This window comes from Megalops cyprinoides, chromosome 23, assembly GCF_013368585.1.
Source record: "Megalops cyprinoides isolate fMegCyp1 chromosome 23, fMegCyp1.pri, whole genome shotgun sequence".
Classification (NCBI taxonomy): Eukaryota; Metazoa; Chordata; class Actinopteri; order Elopiformes; family Megalopidae; genus Megalops; species Megalops cyprinoides.
In genome coordinates this window covers 23,496,954-23,516,966 of record NC_050605.1, presented here as the reverse complement: position 1 = coordinate 23,516,966, position 20,013 = coordinate 23,496,954, and the positions used below count along the sequence as shown (strand labels likewise).

At 52.1% G+C, this 20,013-nt stretch overlaps 1 protein-coding gene across 1 annotated transcript; it reads right to left on the bottom strand.

The window, feature by feature from the left end:
• Positions 1 to 226: 226 nt before the first annotated feature.
• On the bottom strand, positions 227 to 19,746 carry smc1b (structural maintenance of chromosomes 1B). Its single transcript, XM_036518222.1, has 25 exons — positions 19,638 to 19,746; positions 18,941 to 19,132; positions 18,715 to 18,827; positions 17,345 to 17,548; positions 16,965 to 17,203; positions 15,911 to 16,169; positions 13,015 to 13,155; positions 12,739 to 12,821; positions 11,787 to 11,994; positions 10,931 to 11,116; positions 9,188 to 9,373; positions 7,866 to 8,012; positions 7,235 to 7,372; positions 6,565 to 6,681; positions 6,130 to 6,236; positions 5,572 to 5,713; positions 5,132 to 5,277; positions 4,639 to 4,792; positions 4,412 to 4,510; positions 3,079 to 3,235; positions 2,272 to 2,426; positions 1,287 to 1,438; positions 1,112 to 1,181; positions 689 to 799; positions 227 to 331 (listed from the first exon to the last, which is right to left on the bottom strand). The coding sequence occupies exons 1-25, from the start codon at positions 19,744 to 19,746 to the stop codon at positions 227 to 229; spliced, it is 3,720 nt and encodes a 1,239-aa protein (XP_036374115.1).
• Between the last annotated feature and the right edge of the window lie 267 nt (positions 19,747 to 20,013).

The following is a 20,013-nucleotide window of genomic DNA, read 5'->3' as shown; positions in this document are numbered from 1 at the left end:
AATTTTAACTTAACGTTAACAATGATAAACACAAAACACAATTATTCAGTAATAACAAGCTCAGTACGCTTCTGTTCCATAACATCAAAGGCTGAACATAATTTCTTCTTGGAACGATTCAAACAGAAAAAGCTAACAGCGTAACTCTTCCACACCAAACAGGCTTTTGGATTAAAGTGATTATGAAATGAGGTAGCTCCTGAACCATGGCTAGTGCCTCTTCTCCTCACTTCTGCTCCTCTCTCTCTCCTTCCTCTCTCTCGTTCCCTTCCTTCAGAGGATAGGGCCGGAGGTCCAGGGTGAGGAGGCGGCTGACCATGCACTCATTGAACTGGGAGAGAGCAAAGCCACCATCAGCCTGGTGAAAGGCTACGATTGGTCCATCAGGACATATCACATCCACGGCAACCAATGATATCTAAGTGAACCAGGCTGGCAGCTACTGGTTCAGCCCTGTTCCACTCTGGGTTGCAGCCTCATCCATACAATATTACTGGACAACTGCAAGCCCCTACAATCACTGTAACAGCCAAACAATCCCACTCTAGATGGTCTTATGGGAACATCTTACTCCTTGAGTTACTAACAAGAGACTAATGCAGACTTATTTGACTCATGACTAGTTTTAACAAACATTCTTACTATTGTTATTACTATAAAATACATGTACGGTGAGGGGTATGTTAACCTCTGAGTAAACTCCAAGCAGAGCGTCGGCCCTGGAATAGAACTCCTCCTTCAGAGAGATGACGATGATCTGGAAGTGCTCTCGAGACTTCTCTCTGATGTAGCTGGTCACCTGCAATCCCAACAGAGACGCAGGGTCATCATTACTGTCTTCATCTTCATCATCACCATCACCATTATCATCATCACATTCCTCTTCATCAGCAGTGTGGTGTACTGAAAGAGAGTGCGAGCTGTGGGCGGATGGTGCAGAGCTGGTAAACGCTCAGCTCAGTAAACCCCGAAGCAGGACTTCAGGTCCCCTGCATCTGCGTGTTTGCATAGCAAATGAGAGCCCTCCACTGGCACTGTAACCTGTCTGACTGGCCGCCCCGTGACCCTGCCTCACACCGCTAGGGGGCGATACAGAGCCTGTGGGGCTCACCTTGCCGATGTTGGTGTTGTCCAAGGCTGCATCAACCTCGTCCATAACCAGGAAAGGGGCAGGTCGAAAGCTGCAAGATAAAACCACATGAGCAGCTCCCAGCTCACAGAACAGCCAGTCCATTTCCTCTGACCCCACTCTCAGGGGGAGCAGCAGGGTCAGTGACATTACCTACCTGTGAATGGCGAACACCAGGGCCAGCGCTGCGATGGACTTCTCTCCCCCAGACAGGTTGTCCATGGCCATGAAGCGCTTGCCTGGAGCCACGCAGTTGTAGTTAATCCCACCCAGGTAGGGCTCATCCGGGTTCTCTGCTGCGAGGATGGCCTGAACAAGCAGACAGACAGACACACACACACACACACACACACACACACACACACACAAAGTAACTGCTGGGACCTTGTGTTTAGAGGTGAACATGGATGATACAGCAGCGGCACTGCAGCAGAGCGGTAAGGAGCAGGCTCTGGATAAGAGCGTGCAGCAGAGCGGTAAGGAGCAGGCTCTGGATAAGAGCAACGGAGCGGTAAGGAGCAGGCTCTGGATAAGAGCGTGCGCTAAGCGGCAGAGCGGTAAGGAGCAGGCTCTGGATAAGAGCGTGCGCTAAGCGGCAGAGCAGGCTCTGGATAAGAGCGTGCGCTAAGCGGCAGAGCGGTAAGGAGCAGGCTCTGGATAAGAGCAGCGGAGCGGTAAGGAGCAGGCTCTGGATAAGAGCGTGCGCTAAGCGGCAGAGCGGTAAGGAGCAGGCTCTGGATAAGAGCGTGCGCTAAGCGGCAGAGCGGTAAGGAGCAGGCTCTGGATAAGAGCAGCGGAGCGGTAAGGAGCAGGCTCTGGATAAGAGCGTGCGCTAAGCGGCAGAGCGGTAAGGAGCAGGCTCTGGATAAGAGCGTGCGCTAAGCGGCAGAGCGGTAAGGAGCAGGCTCTGGATAAGAGCGTGCGCTAAGCGGCAGAGCAGGCTCTGGATAAGAGCGTGCGCTAAGTGGCAGAGCGGTAAGGAGCAGGCTCTGGATAAGAGCGTGCGCTAAGCGGCAGAGTGGTAAGGAGCGGGCTCTGGATAAGAGCGTGTGCTCTGGATAAGAGCGTGTGCTCTGGATAAGAGCGTGTGCTCAATGAGAATGCGGTGATGTACTGTGCAGATGCAGAGGCCCTCGGCTCACCTGCGCGCTGCTGTTCCTGCACAGCTCTTTGTAGATCTGGTCGATGATGACGGAGACGTGCTCGAAACACTGGCTGAAGAGCCGGAAGCGCTTGGCCTTCACCTGCTCAAACTCCTGGGTGCATCTGCGGGCCAGTCTGGTGCTGGCCTCAAAGGCTGCCGGGACACAGCGCACATCCACACACATTCACACACTCCAGGACTTTTCACTGACGCTCTCAGGATCAACGTGTGACTTAAGGATTATTTTTATTGCTGTAAATTACCATGAAACTGGGAAATTCTGAGGATGGACATTCCATGACTTTTCTACAGCTTTCCAGAGTTAAAATATGATCAAGGACTTCCAAGGACCAAGGAGATGCTTAAAGTACATCTGTTCAAATAGTCATCACAAACCTTTATTTGTGTGTGAAAGTTGTACTTAATAAACATCAACTTTCTCCAAAATGCTAATCATGTCACACTATTTCATAAATATCCACAAGAGGTCACTACTGACTCGCCTCTTCAGACCGCATTTTTGCAATTCCTACCTACACGTAACACTGGTTTTCCTTTTTTCTTATATATTGCTAAGAGGTAGAAGTATTTTTTTTTTATTGTTTGTGACTTTTATCATGGCACTGCTATATTCAGCAAGGTCCTCATGATCAGAGCACTGTGTGAAGGACATGTTCAGGCTCTCTGTTATTCCTGTGCCCTGAGTATTTGTGCTTCTGTGCCTTTCCCCTGCCTGTTCTCTGTCAGTCACTCTGACTAAGAGTGTCCTGTGAGTGACCGCATTTGTTGTTCTGCAGCCTCGTACCATCCACCACTTCCTGGAACATGTCCTTCACCTCCCTCATCTTCTCCAGGGATTTGAGGTTGGGGGCGGTGGTGCGTTGCAGCTCCGCCTCCAGAGAAGACACCTCCCCCCGCAGCTTCTCCACCTCCGCCTCCACCTCCTCCTCTGCCTCCAGCTCCTGCAGAGAGGGAGGCGACAGCACCACAGCCAATACTTTCAGAAGCGCAGCTTTCACACCAGCACACACCACGGTGCCCGCTGCACCCGTCGCAGGGCAGACACACGCCTCTCTCAGTAACCCAGCCCACCAATCAGACGCACGCCTCTCTCAGTAACCCGGCCCACCAATCAGACGCACGCCTCTCTCAGTAACCCAGCCCACCAATCAGACGCACACGCCTCTCTCAGTAACCCAGCCTGCCGGTCAGACACACGCCTCTCTCAGTAACCCAGCCTGCTGGTCAGACACACGCCTCTCTCAGTAACCCAGCCTGCCGGTCAGACGCACACGCCTCTCTCAGTAACCCGGCCCACCAATCAGACGCACGCCTCTCTCAGTAACCCGGCCCGCCGATCAGACACACGCCTCTCTCAGTAACCCGGCCCACCAATCAGACGCACGCCTCTCTCAGTAACCCGGCCCACCAATCAGACGCACGCCTCTCTCAGTAACCCGGCCCACCGATCAGACACACGCCTCTCTCAGTAACCCGGCCCGCCGATCAGACACACGCCTCTCTCAGTAACCCGGCCCGCCGATCAGACACACGCCTCTCTCAGTAACCCGGCCCACCGGTCACACACACGCCTCTCTCAGTAACCCAGCTCACCGGTCACACACACGCCTCTCTCAGTAACCCGGCCCACCGGTCACACACACGCCTCTCTCAGTAACCCAGCTCACCGGTCACACACACGCCTCTCTCAGTAACCCAGCTCACCGGTCAGACACACGCCTCTCTCAGTAACCCGGCCCGCCGATCAGACACACGCCTCTCTCAGTAACCCGGCCCACCGGTCAGACGCACGTCTCCCCTGATAGCCCAGTCTACAGGACACCTCTCATGGGGTGGCCATATATGTGTGGGTGCGTTGGCAAGGACACCTATCCTGGATCGCCAGTGGCCATTGTAGTGATGGAGACCACATGCCTATGACACTGTTACGGAAAAGGCACTGGGCACTCCAACTAAAAAAAGAAATGTATCTGCTTTCCTCAGGTGACTGTGTTGGTATGAAGCACATGGATAATCAATACACTCACAACCAATGAAAAATGCTGAAGCACAGAATTCCTATCAATGTTAAAAAGCATTAAACGCATTAAACAGACAGGGGGAGAGGAGGCAGGTACCCTGACTTCTGGTCCCAAGGCACTGTAGTCGATCTGCATCTGCTCCTCTCGCTCATAGATGTCCAGAGTGGCAGCGGTGCTCAGAGAGTCTCCATCCAGCTGTGAGGGAGGGCACTGTCACAGCCAGGTATGCAGTGAAACACCAGTGCCACACACACACAGGCTGACCTGGACTAGAGCTCTCCACCCCTGCCTCCAATCTCTCCCTCCGAGACCCAACCTCTCACCTGCACCTCGCTGATCTGCTCCAGGGAGCCGGACAGCAGAGCGACAGGCAGGCTCTGGACCTTACAGCCCAGTAGCAGGTTGTGTCTCTCCATCCTCCTCTGCTCCAGAGCCGTCTCCGTGGAGATGACCTCCTTCTGCAACTTCACCAGTTCCCTGAGAGTTAGAGACGTTTTAGTGAAAACCTCAGGACTGGAGAAGTCACCTTCACCTCAGCTGAGTTACACCTGGCCTCTCTCACTGCACTCAGAGTCGCTACAGTGCTGGAGCCCTGAAGGGTGTAAGGGCTGAGAGCAGGGAAGAACGTTTCATCTTTTCCCCTTTCAGGGAGCTCCTGAGCAGCCTGTCTCACAACAAATAAATGAAAATATGTAAAATAAAACAAGCAGTTTGAGCCATTTCACTGGGTGGAAAACCTTCTAAGTGTAATAGTTTGAAGTGGTTTGGTCATTTAGATCATCAGTCACCAAGTGCTGCCTCGTGGGCCTCCCTCACCTGGACCTCTCCTGAAGGCCCTTCACCTTCCTGTCCAGCTCGGCCTTGGCGTCGGCCACCTGGCTCTTCTTGGCCAGCTGCTGGTTTCTGAGGTCCTGCATCTTCGCCAGGGTCTCATCCACAGCCTTCAGTAGCTTCTCCTCCTCCTGACACACAACATACATGTAACCACGGAAACACAGAACCCCCCCCCCAGACAACTACCCAATCAGCTCTAACATCCTGGGTCGTCATGTAGACATTTGGTTAAATCTGAGTCATTACATAGATTTTTAAGTAAATCCATCAAAAAGATATTTGGTTAAGTCCAAACAGATCCCAGATCATTACAGAGATATTTGTTTGAATCCAACTGGAACTCGAATTATTATGTAAATACTTGATTGAACCCAACCCTGCCCGTTCCTAACACCTGAAAGATGCGTAACGCCCTTTATTGCCTTTTTTTGGTCAGCCACTTTGTTCTCTTCCTTGAGGATGGTCTCCTCCCACTTCCAGCCCCTGTTCCTCTGCTGCTCTAGCTGGGACTGCTCATACTCCAGCTGGGTGCTCAGCCTGGTCCTCTGAGTCTCCAGCTGCAGGCTGCACCGGGACAGGGGCGGGACAGGGGCGGGTCAGAGCCAGCACGCCCACCTGCCAAACCCTCTCCCTGCCTTACACTGAAAAAGCAGCTGGACATTTCCTGCAATACCAGACTACCTTGCTCAAGGGTACGATGACAAAGCTGTGGATCAAACCTGCAACTTCCCAAGTATCAGCCCAGTTGTTTAAATTACTGTCCCAAATCCTGTCCAAGGTGAGCTTTGCCCCAAGAGAAACATTTTAAAAATACAACTCTCCCTGTATTCTCAGACATGTTTTTGCAAAAATATATATTTTGGTGGCATTAGTGGAAAGTGCATTTTGTCTTTTCCTTTGTGAAGGGGGTGTCATGTGAAAATGGGGACAGCCTCGTGCGTGGGTCAGCACTGTGAAGCACTGTGCACTGTGGCGCTTACCGCCTCCTGTCCAGCTCCTCCTGCTGTTTGAGGTGCTCCTGCTCGTACTGCCGGATGTTTTCCACCCCGATCTCAGCGCAGAAATCGCTGAACACCGTGTCCTCAAGCTGCAGGGGGCACAGGGTCACGGCTAAATTACCCCTCAGTCTAACAGGGCTGTCAGAGTTACCTGCCACAGTTTGCTCCTGTTTGTTCTGTGACATGTTTAGCACACGGGTCCTTACAGGTGGAGACTAAAGTGGACTACAGTGGTTTGGGATCCTTCTTCAAGCCTTAATCAGGATCAAGCTATGAATTCAGAACACCTACTCACTGCTTTGTTTTCGAGTTTGAATTAAAACGGCAGCGTGAGAAACAGTGGAAACGCCGGCAGAGTTCCAGGCAGCCCTGTCCGCAGAGGACAGTGCAGCGTCCCCACTCCTGCAGGTACAGCACCTTATTCACACTGTCCCGGATCTCCTTCATTCTGGCCTCCTTCACCTCCACACTCTGTCTCTGCATTTCAATAAGGGAGTCCAGATTGGTGAGCTCACTCTGCAGCCTGGACAGCTCCTGCAGGACAGAGTGACAGCCCTTACAAACACACTCATCAGCACCCACAGCAACTTCCCGCTTTAAAATCATTCAATGCTGCTGCTGATGTGAATGGAAAATGGAAATGGTGCACTGTGGTATAAATGGTGAAAGGTGTTGGTTACTTGGAGGGCAGTAGTTGTGATGTGAGTGATGCTGGTTGATTTAACAGGAACTGTTGAGAACAATTTGACAGACGTTGGCTATGCGAATGGAAGTATGTGCTGGTAGCAAGAACAGGAGTGGTTGACCGCAGCGTGACCGCGTTGGAAGTAAGGACAGCGGTGGTTGACCGCAGCGTGACCGCGTTGGAAGTAAGGATAACGGTGGTTGACCGCAGTGTGACCGCGTTGGAAGTAAGGACAGCGGTGGTTGACTGCAGCGTGACCGCGTTGGCAGTAAGGACAGCGGTGGTTGACCGCAGCGTGACCGCGTTGGCAGTAAGGACAGCGGTGGTTGACCGCAGCGTGACCGCGTTGGCAGTAAGGACAGCGGTGGTTGACCGCAGTGTGACCAGCGTTGACAGGGTTACCGCCTGACATGCAGGGATGTCCTTCTTGCGGATGGTTTCCACCTCGCTGTTGGTGTACTTCATGCGGGTGTGCACCCCCTGCATCTGCGCCTGCACCTGCTTCAGCTCCACCTCCTTCCGCTTCACCTTCACCAGCCCCTGAACAGGTCACACACACACCTAACACATGCAGGCAGTTCACCTTCATCAGCCCCTGAACAGGTCACACACACACCTCACACATGCAGACAGGTCCCGTTGAATGAGGCCTTTCCCACAGCAAGCACTAGAGGGCAGCATTTAGCTGAACACAGTGGCAAGCCGGGATAAACAGCACTGTGCTCTGCCAGCACCAGTGTTTGGCTTTCTGTCTGAGATTAGTGAGGAGTGCAGGTGTGGAGTGCAGGTGTGGGATGGTGTGGAGGGCAGGTGTGGGATGGTGTGGAGGGCAGGTGTGGGATGGTGTGGAGTGCAGGTGGGGAGTGCAGGTACGGGATGGTGTGGAGTGCAGGTGTGGGATGGTGTGGAGTGCAGGTGTGGGATGGTGTGGAGTGCAGGTGTGGAGGGCAGGTGTGGGATGGTGTGGAGTGCAGGTATGGGATGGTGTGGTGCAGAGGTAAGGGACGGAGCTGTGTGAAGCTGCAACACTCACGCGCAGCTCGGCCGTCAGCTGGTCCCTACGCTCCTTCAGCGCGCTCATCTCCTTCTCATCCCAGCGACGTGCTTTGCTGCGCAGGTTAGCCGAGCCCCCCGAGATCTCCCCCGACTTCGAGAACATGGTACCGTCCAGAGCCACCACCTGCGCAGGCCGTCGGACACAGTCATCTTCATCACCATCATCACCGTCGTCATCATCATCAACGCCACCATCACCATCATCAGTATCATCAACATCATCTTCACCATCACCATCACCATCATTAGTATCATCTACATCATCACCACCACCACCATCATCATCAGTATCATCTACATCATCTTCACCATCATCATCATCATCATCATCAGTATCATCTGCATCATCATCACCACCACCATCACCATCATCATCTTCACCACCATCACCATCATCAGTATCATCTACATCATCACCACCACCACCACCACCATCATCAGTATCATCTACATCATCACCACCACCACCATCACCATCATCATCATCATCTTCACCACCATCACCATCATCATCAGTATCATCATCACCAACACCACCGCGACCTTCTTCATCATCATTATCACTGGCTTAAGACACCACTGGCAGTAATCTGTAATGAGACCTTTTTAAGATGGCAGCCCCCTGGTGAGGACAGCATGGACAGAGCTGTGCACTTGGCATCATCAGTAATTTAGAGCTACAGAAAGGGCCTGGTTACGGCTCTGCTGGAGAGGGGGACAATGCAAGGCTACAGAGGCACAAATTAAATAAACAAAAGCACATTTACCCCATATGCCACACACCGTCACAGCATGGCATCAGAATCACAAAAACTCTAATTTAAAGGAGGGATCCCTTTCTTAAGTATCTCCAAAGGAATTCTCTCTGCAAATCAAGGGGCAGAAAGCCAAAAACATCCCTCAGTCTCAGCAACAATCAATATGAAACCCAAACCTTCACGCACAGGTGCAGGACTGTGTACAGCTAACACTAACACTAAACTCATACCCCAGCATCAAGGTTTACGCTGTTTTCTGATACCCTCAGGGCGAGAGGAGAGCTGAAACACACCCTCTCATTCCCAGAGAGTGGTTAATGCTTTGTGTGAGGGTGCAACCCTGCAACACTAGGCATGGCAAACAACCAGACAGGCGCCTCTACACTACAATTGTTGGTACGGAGCTGTCTGTAAAGTGTAGTCTTTAAAGTGCGTGAGTGTTTTAGCGTGTTTTTGGGGTTCTGACACTGTCGCAGAGGTCGGGGGGGTTAAGTGCTCACTAAGGGTGATTTAGTGCCTTTGACAAGAGGGGTGTGTTTACTTTGTGGCGCTCGGCTCCTTCGAAAGCCATGTGCTGCGCCTCCTTCAACGTCTCGCAGACGAGGGCGTTCCCGCAGACGAACTGCAGCACCTCCCGCAGCTGCGGCACGCCGGAGGCACACTGCACCACGTCCAGCACCAGCTTCGCCCCCCGCAGCTGCCGCAGCCGCTCCACCAACGGGCTCACCTGGGTGGCCCCCGGGACAAGCACAGAGACAGAACCCCCGGGATAATCACAGACATAACCATAGAGACAGAACCCCCGGGATAATCACAGACATAACCACAGAGACAGATCCCCTGGGATAATCAGAGACATAACCAGAGACAGAACCACCGGGATAATCAGAGACACAACCACTGAGACAAGCACAGAGACATAACCACAGACACAACCACAGAGACAGAACCACCGGGATAATCAGAGACACAACCACAGAGACAGAACCACCGGGATAATCAGAGACACAACCACAGAGACAGAACCACCGGGATAATCAGAGACATAACCACAGAGACAAGCACAGAGACATAACCACAGACACAACCACAGAGACAGAACCACCGGGATAATCAGAGACACAACCACAGAGACAGAACCACCGGGATAATCACAGACATAACCACAGAGACAAGCACAGAGACAGAACCACTGGCATAATCAGAGACATAACCACAGAGATAATCTCAGAGACAAGCACAGAGATAACCACAGAGATAACCTCAGAGACAAGCATACAGCAAGCATAGAGACACCCACAAAGATAATCACAGGGACAAGCATAGAGATAACAACAGACAAAACCTCATGTCATTATGCATCTCACACACTGGCACATTCTCACAGGACAAGATCTCTACATTGTTGCACATCTCAGTTAATCTATCCTCATCACCTAAGAGCAAAATAATAAAGTTATAAATAAAATAAATATATACAAATACTATATATATTTATAAATAAATAAGTTGAATGAGGAGAGCAGATCATTCAGCCCAGCCTAGGTGTTGAGACTGCTCTCTAACTCTTTAAGGGTCTTGTTTTCCACCGTGGATCCTGGGAACTTATTCCCTGCATGCACAACTCTCTGGATGGAAAAAGACTTTCTAGTGTCAGTGTGACTTTCACCTTGAACTGATTTTCTTTTGTTCTGCTGAAGAAACTGATCCTAAAGCAAACAGCAGCCTGTCTCTGCCTCCAGAGATGCCTTCATTCCTTGCCACGTTTGTAGTTAATGTGTTAATGTGCAGTCAAACACCCACAGCCTGGGGGTGTTGTGTTTGGATTGTTATGGCCGTATGTTTGTCTGTTCGCATCAAAAAGACGCAGCAATGACATCTCTCCCCTACAGGTCAAGGTTACTTCAAAAGCATGAGGGTCTGCAGTCTCTGATTGCTTCTTTCCCTGTAAAAACTCAGATTTATTTTCACTCCAGGGTGAGGCAGAAGGTTGGTCTTGAACTAAACACATCTGGTTTCATGTAATATTTCACCATAAGCACCTCTGCACCGCTAACAAGTTATAAACCATTTCTGCCTTTGACCAGACAGAGAGGTCAAAGTTCAGGAAAAACACGAAACCTGGAAAAACAGTCTTGAGAGACATTGCAAGTTTGGCTAAGGATACAGTGCAGTGTGGTCCCAGACTTCACTTCCTAGAAACAGGCCTTATTTCTACAAACTGGGAGACAGTTACTACAGGCTGTTACTGCTATTGCAGAGTGAGCTAAATGTCCAGACTCACCTCCAGGTAGTCAATAGGCAGGAAAGTTTCTGGCTCGGCCCTCTGCTCCTTCAGAAACCTGATGCAGTCACGCGCCACCTTCTCTGACGAGACCACGATGGCGTTCATGTAGCGGCCAAACACCTTAGTCACAGCAAGCTGGTACTTCTTATGGATGGGGTGGCAGAGGTCCACCAGGCGGCCAAACTTAAGAGGAGGGGGAAAAAGGGACAAGAAAAGGCATTTTTCCGAGAAGGAATATGAACTCTTTTTTTCTTGTTTACATGCGGTCTTTTTCTAAAAAGCAGAGTGCGGTGAAGGCCGTGCCTGACAGAGGCTCTGTGCCTGTCAGGCGTAATGGGGACGTGCCTCAGTGGACGGGGGAATGTGTAGGAAAACTGCACAGCTGCTTCCCATTACGCCACGCTCCCATGAAGAGAGCACTGCCAGAGTGTAAGCGCACTGTAAGCCGGAGCGCTGCGGCAGCCAGCCTGTCAGCTGAGAGCAGGGACTGATCACTGCAGTAAAGACTGACCACTGACCAATGAGAGCTCTCTGTGCTCAGAGCAGGGGGAGAGGGAGCAGTGAGAAGCTGTGAGGAGCAGTGTGTAGCAGTGAGGAGCAGCGTGCAGCAGTGAGGAGCAACATGCAGCAGTGAGAGCAGTGAGCAGCAGTGAGAGCAGTGAGCAGCAGTGAGGAGCAGTGAGGAGCAGTGAGGAGCAGCGTGCAGCAGTGAGGAGCAGCGTGCAGCAGTGAGGAGCAACATGCAGCAGTGTGCAGCAGTGAGAGCAGTGAGCAGCAGTGAGAGCAGTGAGCAGCAGTGAGGAGCAGTGAGGAGCAGTGAGGAGCAGCGAGCAGCAGTGAGGAGCAGGCTCACCAGGGTTTCGGGGTACAGCCTCTTCAGGCTCTCCAGCACCTCCTCGCGCCGCTGCTGCCGGCGGCTCTCCTGGCTGTCCAGCCGGGCATTCTGCAGCTCCGCCAGCACCTGGCCCAGCTCCTGGTTCACCTCCTCCGAGCGCACGCGCCCCTGCTCCAGCTCCTGCACCAGGCCCTCCTCCTGCTGCTGGTGCCGCTCCAGCGCCGCCCTGCACAGGGAGCAGAGCTACCACACGGCACAGCCAGGGAGCAGAGCTACCACACGGCACAGGCAGGGAGCAGAGAGAGCAGAGCTACCACACAGCACAGCCAGGGAGCAGAGAGAGCAGAGCTACCACACGGCACAGCCAGGGAGCAGAGCTACCACACGGCACAGGCAGGGAGCAGAGAGAGCAGAGCTACCACACGGCACAGGCAGGGAGCAGAGAGAGCAGAGCTACCACACGGCACAGGCAGGGAGCAGAGAGAGCAGAGCTACCACACGGCACAGCCAGGGAGCAGAGCTACCACACGGCACAGCCAGGGAGCAGAGAGAGCAGAGCTACCACACGGCACAGCCAGGGAGCAGAGCTACCACACGGCACAGCCAGGGAGCAGAGCTACCACACGGCACAGGCAGGGAGCAGAGCTACCACATGGCACAGGCAGGGAGCAGAGCTACCACATGGCACAGGCAGGGAGCAGAGCTTCCACACAGCACAGCCAGGGAGCAGAGAGAGCAGAGCTACCACACGGCACAGGCAGGTACACACCAACATGCCACACGCAACAAGCAGGATCAGGGGAGTACGTCTCTCAGACACACACACACACACACTCTCACACAAACAGCAGACAGTGCTGTTACCAGGCCAGGAACATTGCAGCTTCTGTTGGTTATCAGTCACCTCCAGCAGACGCGCACAGTAACTCATCCTTATCTTTCAGATTAGCTCTGAGCTCTGCGGTGGTACCTGCAGGAGAGGGTGTACTCCTCCAGCTTCTCGGCTCTCCTGCTGTAGCCATCCAGCTGAGTCTGTGCGTGCTTGATGTTCCCCTACAGACACACCAGCACGGGGAAAAGGCAACGTTAAAATAAAGATGTGAAGCATCACCTTTCCACGATCGCTGAAAAAGTACGCTTTAAAAACTAAATCATCACATTAAACACATACACGCAAACACTGACACACACACATACACATTCACGCCCAGACACACGTGCACAGAAACGCACACACACACTCTACCTCCACTTCCTTCTTCCTTCTCTGGTCAAACTCCAGCTTCTCGTTGTCTGCCTTGACATCCCAGCGAAGTTTCTCTGCCTGCTGCCTCAGAATGGCACCCTGCTTCCTGGCCAACTCCTTCAGCTCTCTGTAACGCTCCAGCTGCACCAGCGCGTGCGCACACACACACACACACACACACACACACACACACACACACACACACACACACATGCACACGCACACACACACACACACACACACACAGACACATACACATGCACACGCACACACACACACACACACACACACACAGACACATACACATACACACACACACACACACACACACAGACACATATACACACACACACACAGACTTAGCATTACAGCCTGTTAAAGGCCTATTCAAACACAACACCTGCCTTGGTCTTTGGATTCTGAGGGTAATGCTGAGGCCTGAAACATGTGATGCACAACAGTTTCTTGACTTTGTACATCAACAGAGGGCCACTGCTACCCGCCGGAGAGGACTGTGGATCCTGTGCGGGATGCGGAGCCCAGCGTGTGGATAGGAAATACCTTTCTAAGCTCAGTGGCTTCCTCCACTTCTCTTTAACATGGGCTGTAACCTCACATTCACAGGAGTACTGGCACTCCCAGCCCCAGGTGCATATGCACACACACCCGCAAAAACCTCGCATACAAATCATTTTAGGCATTTCCTCCATTAAAGCTCTGCCTTCGAATGAAACATAGAGTTTATTGTTTTCAACAGAAAATGGCATTGTGCTGCCCGCCGGCGCCTGGCCCTGCCCCCTTCAAGGTGCTCCTTCCACAGAGCAGGTTCCTGGAATGTAAACCATTTCCAGGCCTTGTAGCGTACCTGGCCTTGAGCTCACAGGCCGCATGCCGGATCGAGCGGTGACAGAAGGCAGGCCGTGCCGGCCAGCGCACCCTGCTACGAGCCCGGCAGCCGCTCTGCCTCAGAGAGGGGCTCAGAGAGGCAGCTGCACCCCCACCCCACCCCCACTCTGCCCATAACGGCCCGCTCCACACCAGCACCAGCACCAGCACCATCTCCAGCTGCAGGCTGGGGCCCTGCTCATTCCTCTCCGCTTTCACACGCTTTACACACACGCGCGCGCACACACACACACACAATTACACACACTTAATTACACACACACACACACACACAATTACACACACACACACACGCACAATTACACACACACATACACGCACATGCACAATTACACACACACACAATTACACACATGCACAATTACACACAATTACACACATGCACAATTACACACACATAAATGCGCACACACAATTACACACACACATGCACAATTAAACACACACACGTACACAATTACACACACACACACAATTACACACATAGGCAAGCACATGCAGTTACATACATACTTAATTACACACACACAGGCAAGCACACACACAATTACACACACGCAGTTACACACACACACAATTACACACATAGGCAAGCACATGTAGTTACATATATACCTATTTACATACACAGGCAAGCACACGCATTCTTACACACATACACACAGAGAAGCACAATTACACACACATGTATGCTTAAACACATACATACATTCACACACATTCTCACACAATTACATACAGTATATACAGACACGTACATGCTCACATACACTTTCACACACACAAACACACACAATAACGCATACATCCAAGTGCACATATGCTTACACATACACACTCACACATACATATGCCAAACGCACAATTATACACACGCGCATTTGCGCACTCATGCGCGCGCACACACACACACACACAGACACAGATACAGTGCTTCTCACAACACAGATCCCACACACATGGCAGATGGGTCCCATATGGAAAGCAGAAAGGAAAGCACATAAATAAGGCTCAGCCACTGAACACTGTGTACATGCTATGTGTTCCTACCGTGTTTTCAGCTTTCTGACACGCCGCATCGCTAGCGTGCTGCTTGCATTTACAGCTATGAGGGTAAAGGTATACCACACTGCAGGGCCTAACTGTCATGGGGCTGGTTTAAATGGACAGCAAGGAGGTCCTCAGTTCATTCCTCTCCTGGTCATCTGGGGAATTGGTTTGTGAATAAGTCATGTCACAAACTCACACACACTCACTCATAAAGACACACACACTCACTCACAAACTCTCTCACACACTCACTCATAAAGACACACACACACTCACTCACAAACTCTCACACACACTCACTCACAAACTCTCTCACACACTCACTAACTCTCTCACACACTCATTCATAAACACACACACGCTTGCTCACAAACAGATACACAGTCCCTCACACACACTCTCTCACTATCTCACACACCCTCACTCACAAACTCTCACACTCACTCATAAGCACACACATGCTTGCTCACAAACCCACAAAAACACACAGGCACTCACACACTCATACGCACACTCACAAACACACAGGCACACACACACTCATACGCACACTCACAAACACACACGCCGATACACAGGCCGACAGCCGAAACAAAAGCCTGATTTAGCCTCCAGTCCCAGCAGCTCTGCTCTCCGCGCTGGCCCAACACCCTGACCCAAAACCAACATTTCACAAACGCAGGGACATTATCACCTCAAATCTCAAGCACATTTTGGAAATAAGGGGCTGCTCTGTGCCCCTCTCCACACGGCTAAATTATCCCCTGTGCTTTCGCCGGGACCCACACCTCCCAGCCCCCCAAAACAAACACTCAACAACCCCCCAGGAGCATTTCATCTTAAACCCGTTCACCCCGACAGAGGAACCTCCCCCAGCGCAGCGCTGACAGTCTCCAGCTGCCGCGGCCGTGTGTGCTGTAACCGGAGCTCCCCTCCCCACCTGCGCCTCCTCCAGCTGCACGTCCCCGCCCCGCGCCGCTCTCTCCTCCTCCACCTCCCTCTGGAAGCTGCTCCAGGCGTGCTCCAGCTCCTGCAGCTCCCTGCGCAGCTCCTGCAGCTCCCGCTCCTTCCTGTGCTGCTGTGCCACGCCCTTCTGCAGCGCGGCCCGCGCCTCCTCCGCCTTGCGCTCGTGGTGCGTCCTGTTCACCTTCGCCTTGATGTACTGCGGCCGCTGCTGCCCCAGGACCTTCTCCTGAGCCCTGCGCGCACACACACACACACACAGTTACCACACGCACACACAGTTACCACATCCACACACACACACACACAGTTACCACACGCACAGTTACCACACGCACACAGTTACCACATCCACACACACACACACACACACACACACACACACACAGTTACCACATCCACACACACACACACACAGTTACCACATCCACACACACACACACACAGTTACCACACGCAGTTACCACAACCACACACAGTTACCACATCCACACACACACACACAGTTACCACACGCACACACAGTTACCACATCCACACACACACACACACAGTTACCACACCCACACACAGTTACCACATCCACACACACACACACACAGTTACCACACCCACACAGTTACCACATCCACACACACACACACACACACAGTTACCACACACACACACAGTTACCACACCCACACAGTTACCACATCCACACACACACACACACACACACACACACACAGTTACCACATCCACACCCACACACAGTTACCACATCCACACAGTTACCACATCCACACACACACAGTTACCACACACACAGTTACCACACCCACACACAGTTATCACATCCACACACACACACACACACACAGTTACCACACCCACACACACACACAGTTACTACACGCACACACGCACAGTTACCACACCCACACACATACACACACAGTTACCACACACACACACACAGTTACCACACACACACACAGTTACCATACACACACACATGCAGTCTTGCTCAGGGCTAGGACGGGACCCACTGGATTTCCTTGTCGATGTGCTGCAGCTGGCGGGACAGGCCTCCATGCGCCTTCTTCTGGCCCTTGACCTCCCCCTCCAGTGCCTCCACCGTGCTCCTCTTCCCCGCCACCAGGGCCTGCTGCTCCTGCAGGGTCCGCGTCAGCGCCCCGATGCCCCGCTCCTTATGGAACAGCTGGCACAGGCTCAGCTGCAGCCTGTGACCGGCCAGCTCATCCACCAGCGCCTGGTACCTCACAGCCTGAGCAGGAAACCACCACACTCCCGTAAGAAATGCAACACATCCACCCATAAAGCAGCACTGCCAACTCTCCCCTCCCCATCCCGTTCACCCTGTCAGAGAGCAGAGTGGCCCCCATTGCCCCTGCCCCGAGTGGCCCACCTCTGCCTTCTCCAGGGACACCTGCTTCTTCTCGGCGGTGGCCGTCTTCTTCTTGTTGAAGTGGAACTGCGTGTCCTCCTTGGCCCGCTGCTGCGCCTCCTTCTTCCTGTCGTACTCCTCCGCCAGCTCGAGAGAGCCGCTGATGCGCTCCAGCATGCGGGTCCTCTCCCTGGGGTTCATCATGGCGATGGACTCCACGGCCCCCTGTGCCACACACACGCTCACTTACTCACACCTCTCACCACTGCGTGCCGAGGAATTTCACTCAAAAACGCAGGAGCCATGCTCCACGAGTACTGCAACACACAGGCCAAAGCAACGGTACTGAGCATCTGAACTAAACAGTGTCCTTACTGCAAATGCTAAAGCAAAACTGACCCCACTGTTAATAACAAAGCACTCTGGCAAGCAGAGACTGGAGAATACTTAGTGTACACGCATACACACTGCACTGGGTGTATTCAATCTACTCTTATCTTCCTTTGGCACTGGCTTCATCCCACCTTGAGGGGGCAGTCTTAATTCCCGTAAGGGACATGACCTCACCTGGGTCAGGTGAGACTGGACTTCCTGTTGGTGTTTGAGCACATAGCTGTAGCGTTGTTTGTGGACCAAAGCATCCATATTGTTTTTTTGAACCACACTTGATGTCAGAAACAGTGCTGTTTCCACCTAAATGTGTTTTGCCCTCTCTCTCTAACCAGGAACTTTGTACATATTAATTATTTACTTGGCACAGGGATTTTTTTTTCTTTTAGGACACTAAACTGAACGAAAAAAAAAAGACACCCAGCCTCAGCCAAAGGCCTGGACAGAGCCGGCCCAGTGAGCTGCCAGCAACGGGCCCTCCCAGAGCCACCTCCTCCAGCCCCGCCTCCCAGGTGGGTTTCTGGCTAACCTGACATGCCACCTGGGGGACTGTGAGCTGCTTCAGAGCAGCACCTTTTATTTTGTTTCGGTTCATTCTTTTCTTTCATTTACACCTCCTTTCAATATACACATCTCAATGATGAATGTATGTGTGTGTGCATGTGCGTGTGTGTGTGTGCATGTATCTCACATCTCATATTTCACATATATACTCAACCCAACCATAAAAAAGAAGTTTCTCTGGCAGATTTTACTTAGAAGTTACCACTAAATACCCTCAGCAGGCAAATATTTTATTCAATACAATAATGACATAAAATGAAGAGATTTTAATAAACATATTTTTGCATGTAACAGACCCAAAACCTGTTTTTATTGTGTTTTTCTCTGCAATAAAGAGATGCAATGCATGTGCTGGACTCTAGGGCCTTATATCCGACAGTGTGACCCTTTCCCTCGAAAGCTGAATCAGTAGGTGCTGCGATCGGCGCCCTACGTGCCTGAAACACCAGGCAGTTCCTGGCTTTGACCACGATGCCGATCTTCTCCAGCTCCGCCGTGTACTTGGCGAGGGTCACCTGCTCGCCGTTGATGCGGTACTCAGAGGACGTTCCTGGCAAAAAAATATACCAAACAAACACGAAACTGAATGAGCGATCAGGCCGGCACGGTGGCCAGCACCACCGCACTGTTCCGGTGACCGCAGACTGTGAGGGTGGGCCTCACCGCCGGCGATGGTGCGGCTGAACGCCCGCTCCTCGCCGCTGTCCTCGCAGTAGCGCATGGTGACGCTGGCCGCGGCGGCCGCCGGCCGGCCGATGTGGGCTCCGTGGATCAGGTCGCGGGTGTGCCGGACCCGCAGGTTCGCCGCCCGGTCCCCCATCACGAAGCTCAGCGCGTCCATCACGTTCGACTTCCCTGCGGCAGGGACATTAATCAGGCTTTTCCTGACGTTAGCACAGCTAATACACATAGCACATAGCTCCTCCGATGCCAAAGCTAACGGCTAACTGGGCAGCTGTATGTGCCGAGAGGAAGCGAGACTGATGTAAATTACCTAAGAAAATAACTTCTTTTTTTACCTCAGCTGTAACCGGTGTAAATTACCTGAGCGATGCACTGGATAATTTCCCCGAGTCGTTAGTGATATAATTTTTATGTATAATTTACCCGAGCCCTGACTGATATAATTTTTATGTATAATTTTCCCGCGTCGTTAGTGATATAATTTTTATGTATAATTTACCCGAGCCCTGACTGATATAATTTTTCTGTATCATTTTCCCGCGTCTTTAGTGATATATTTTTATGTATAATTTCCCCGAGCCCTGACTGATATAATTTTTCTGTATCATTTTCCCGCGTCTTTAGTGATATATTTTTATGTATAATTTCCCCGAGCCGTGCCTGTGCTGATATTTACCCGAGCCGTTGGTGCCGATGACGCAGTTGAAGCGCTTGAACGGCCCGATCACCTGCTTTCCGCGCCACGACTTAAAGTTCTCCACGTCTAACTGCCTGAGGAAGCCCATTGCGCCGCCAGACACCGCCAGGACGCGGGTTGGGCTCGGCTTGGCGTGACTCTGCGGGGGTGAAAGCTCCCTTCGTGGGGGAAAATGACCGTTTTTCCGCTTTAAACGCTGTGAGGTTTCACCTTTGCGGGTGCAGCGCCCGTCCGCCAAAACTTTCGCGAAACCGCTCGCGAGCTGTCTGGCCTGATGACGACATTTCCTGTCTGAAAAGCGGGAAATTTTATTAGCTATAGTGAAGGCGAAATGGGGCTGCATTAGTGGGGAAAC

Excerpts from the sequence above, each read along its gene's own strand:
- smc1b (XM_036518222.1), bottom strand. The coding sequence starts at position 19,746 with ATGGGCTTCCTCAGGCAGTTAGACGTGGAGAACTTTAAGTCGTGGCGC. Across the intron at positions 11,995-12,738 it reads GAGTACACCCTCTCCTGCAG|GGCGGCGCTGGAGCGGCACC; the intron begins GTACCACCGCAG and ends CTCCCTGTGCAG. Across the intron at positions 5,714-6,129 it reads GAGGAGCTGGACAGGAGGCG|CCTGCAGCTGGAGACTCAGA; the intron begins GTAAGCGCCACA and ends GTCCCGGTGCAG.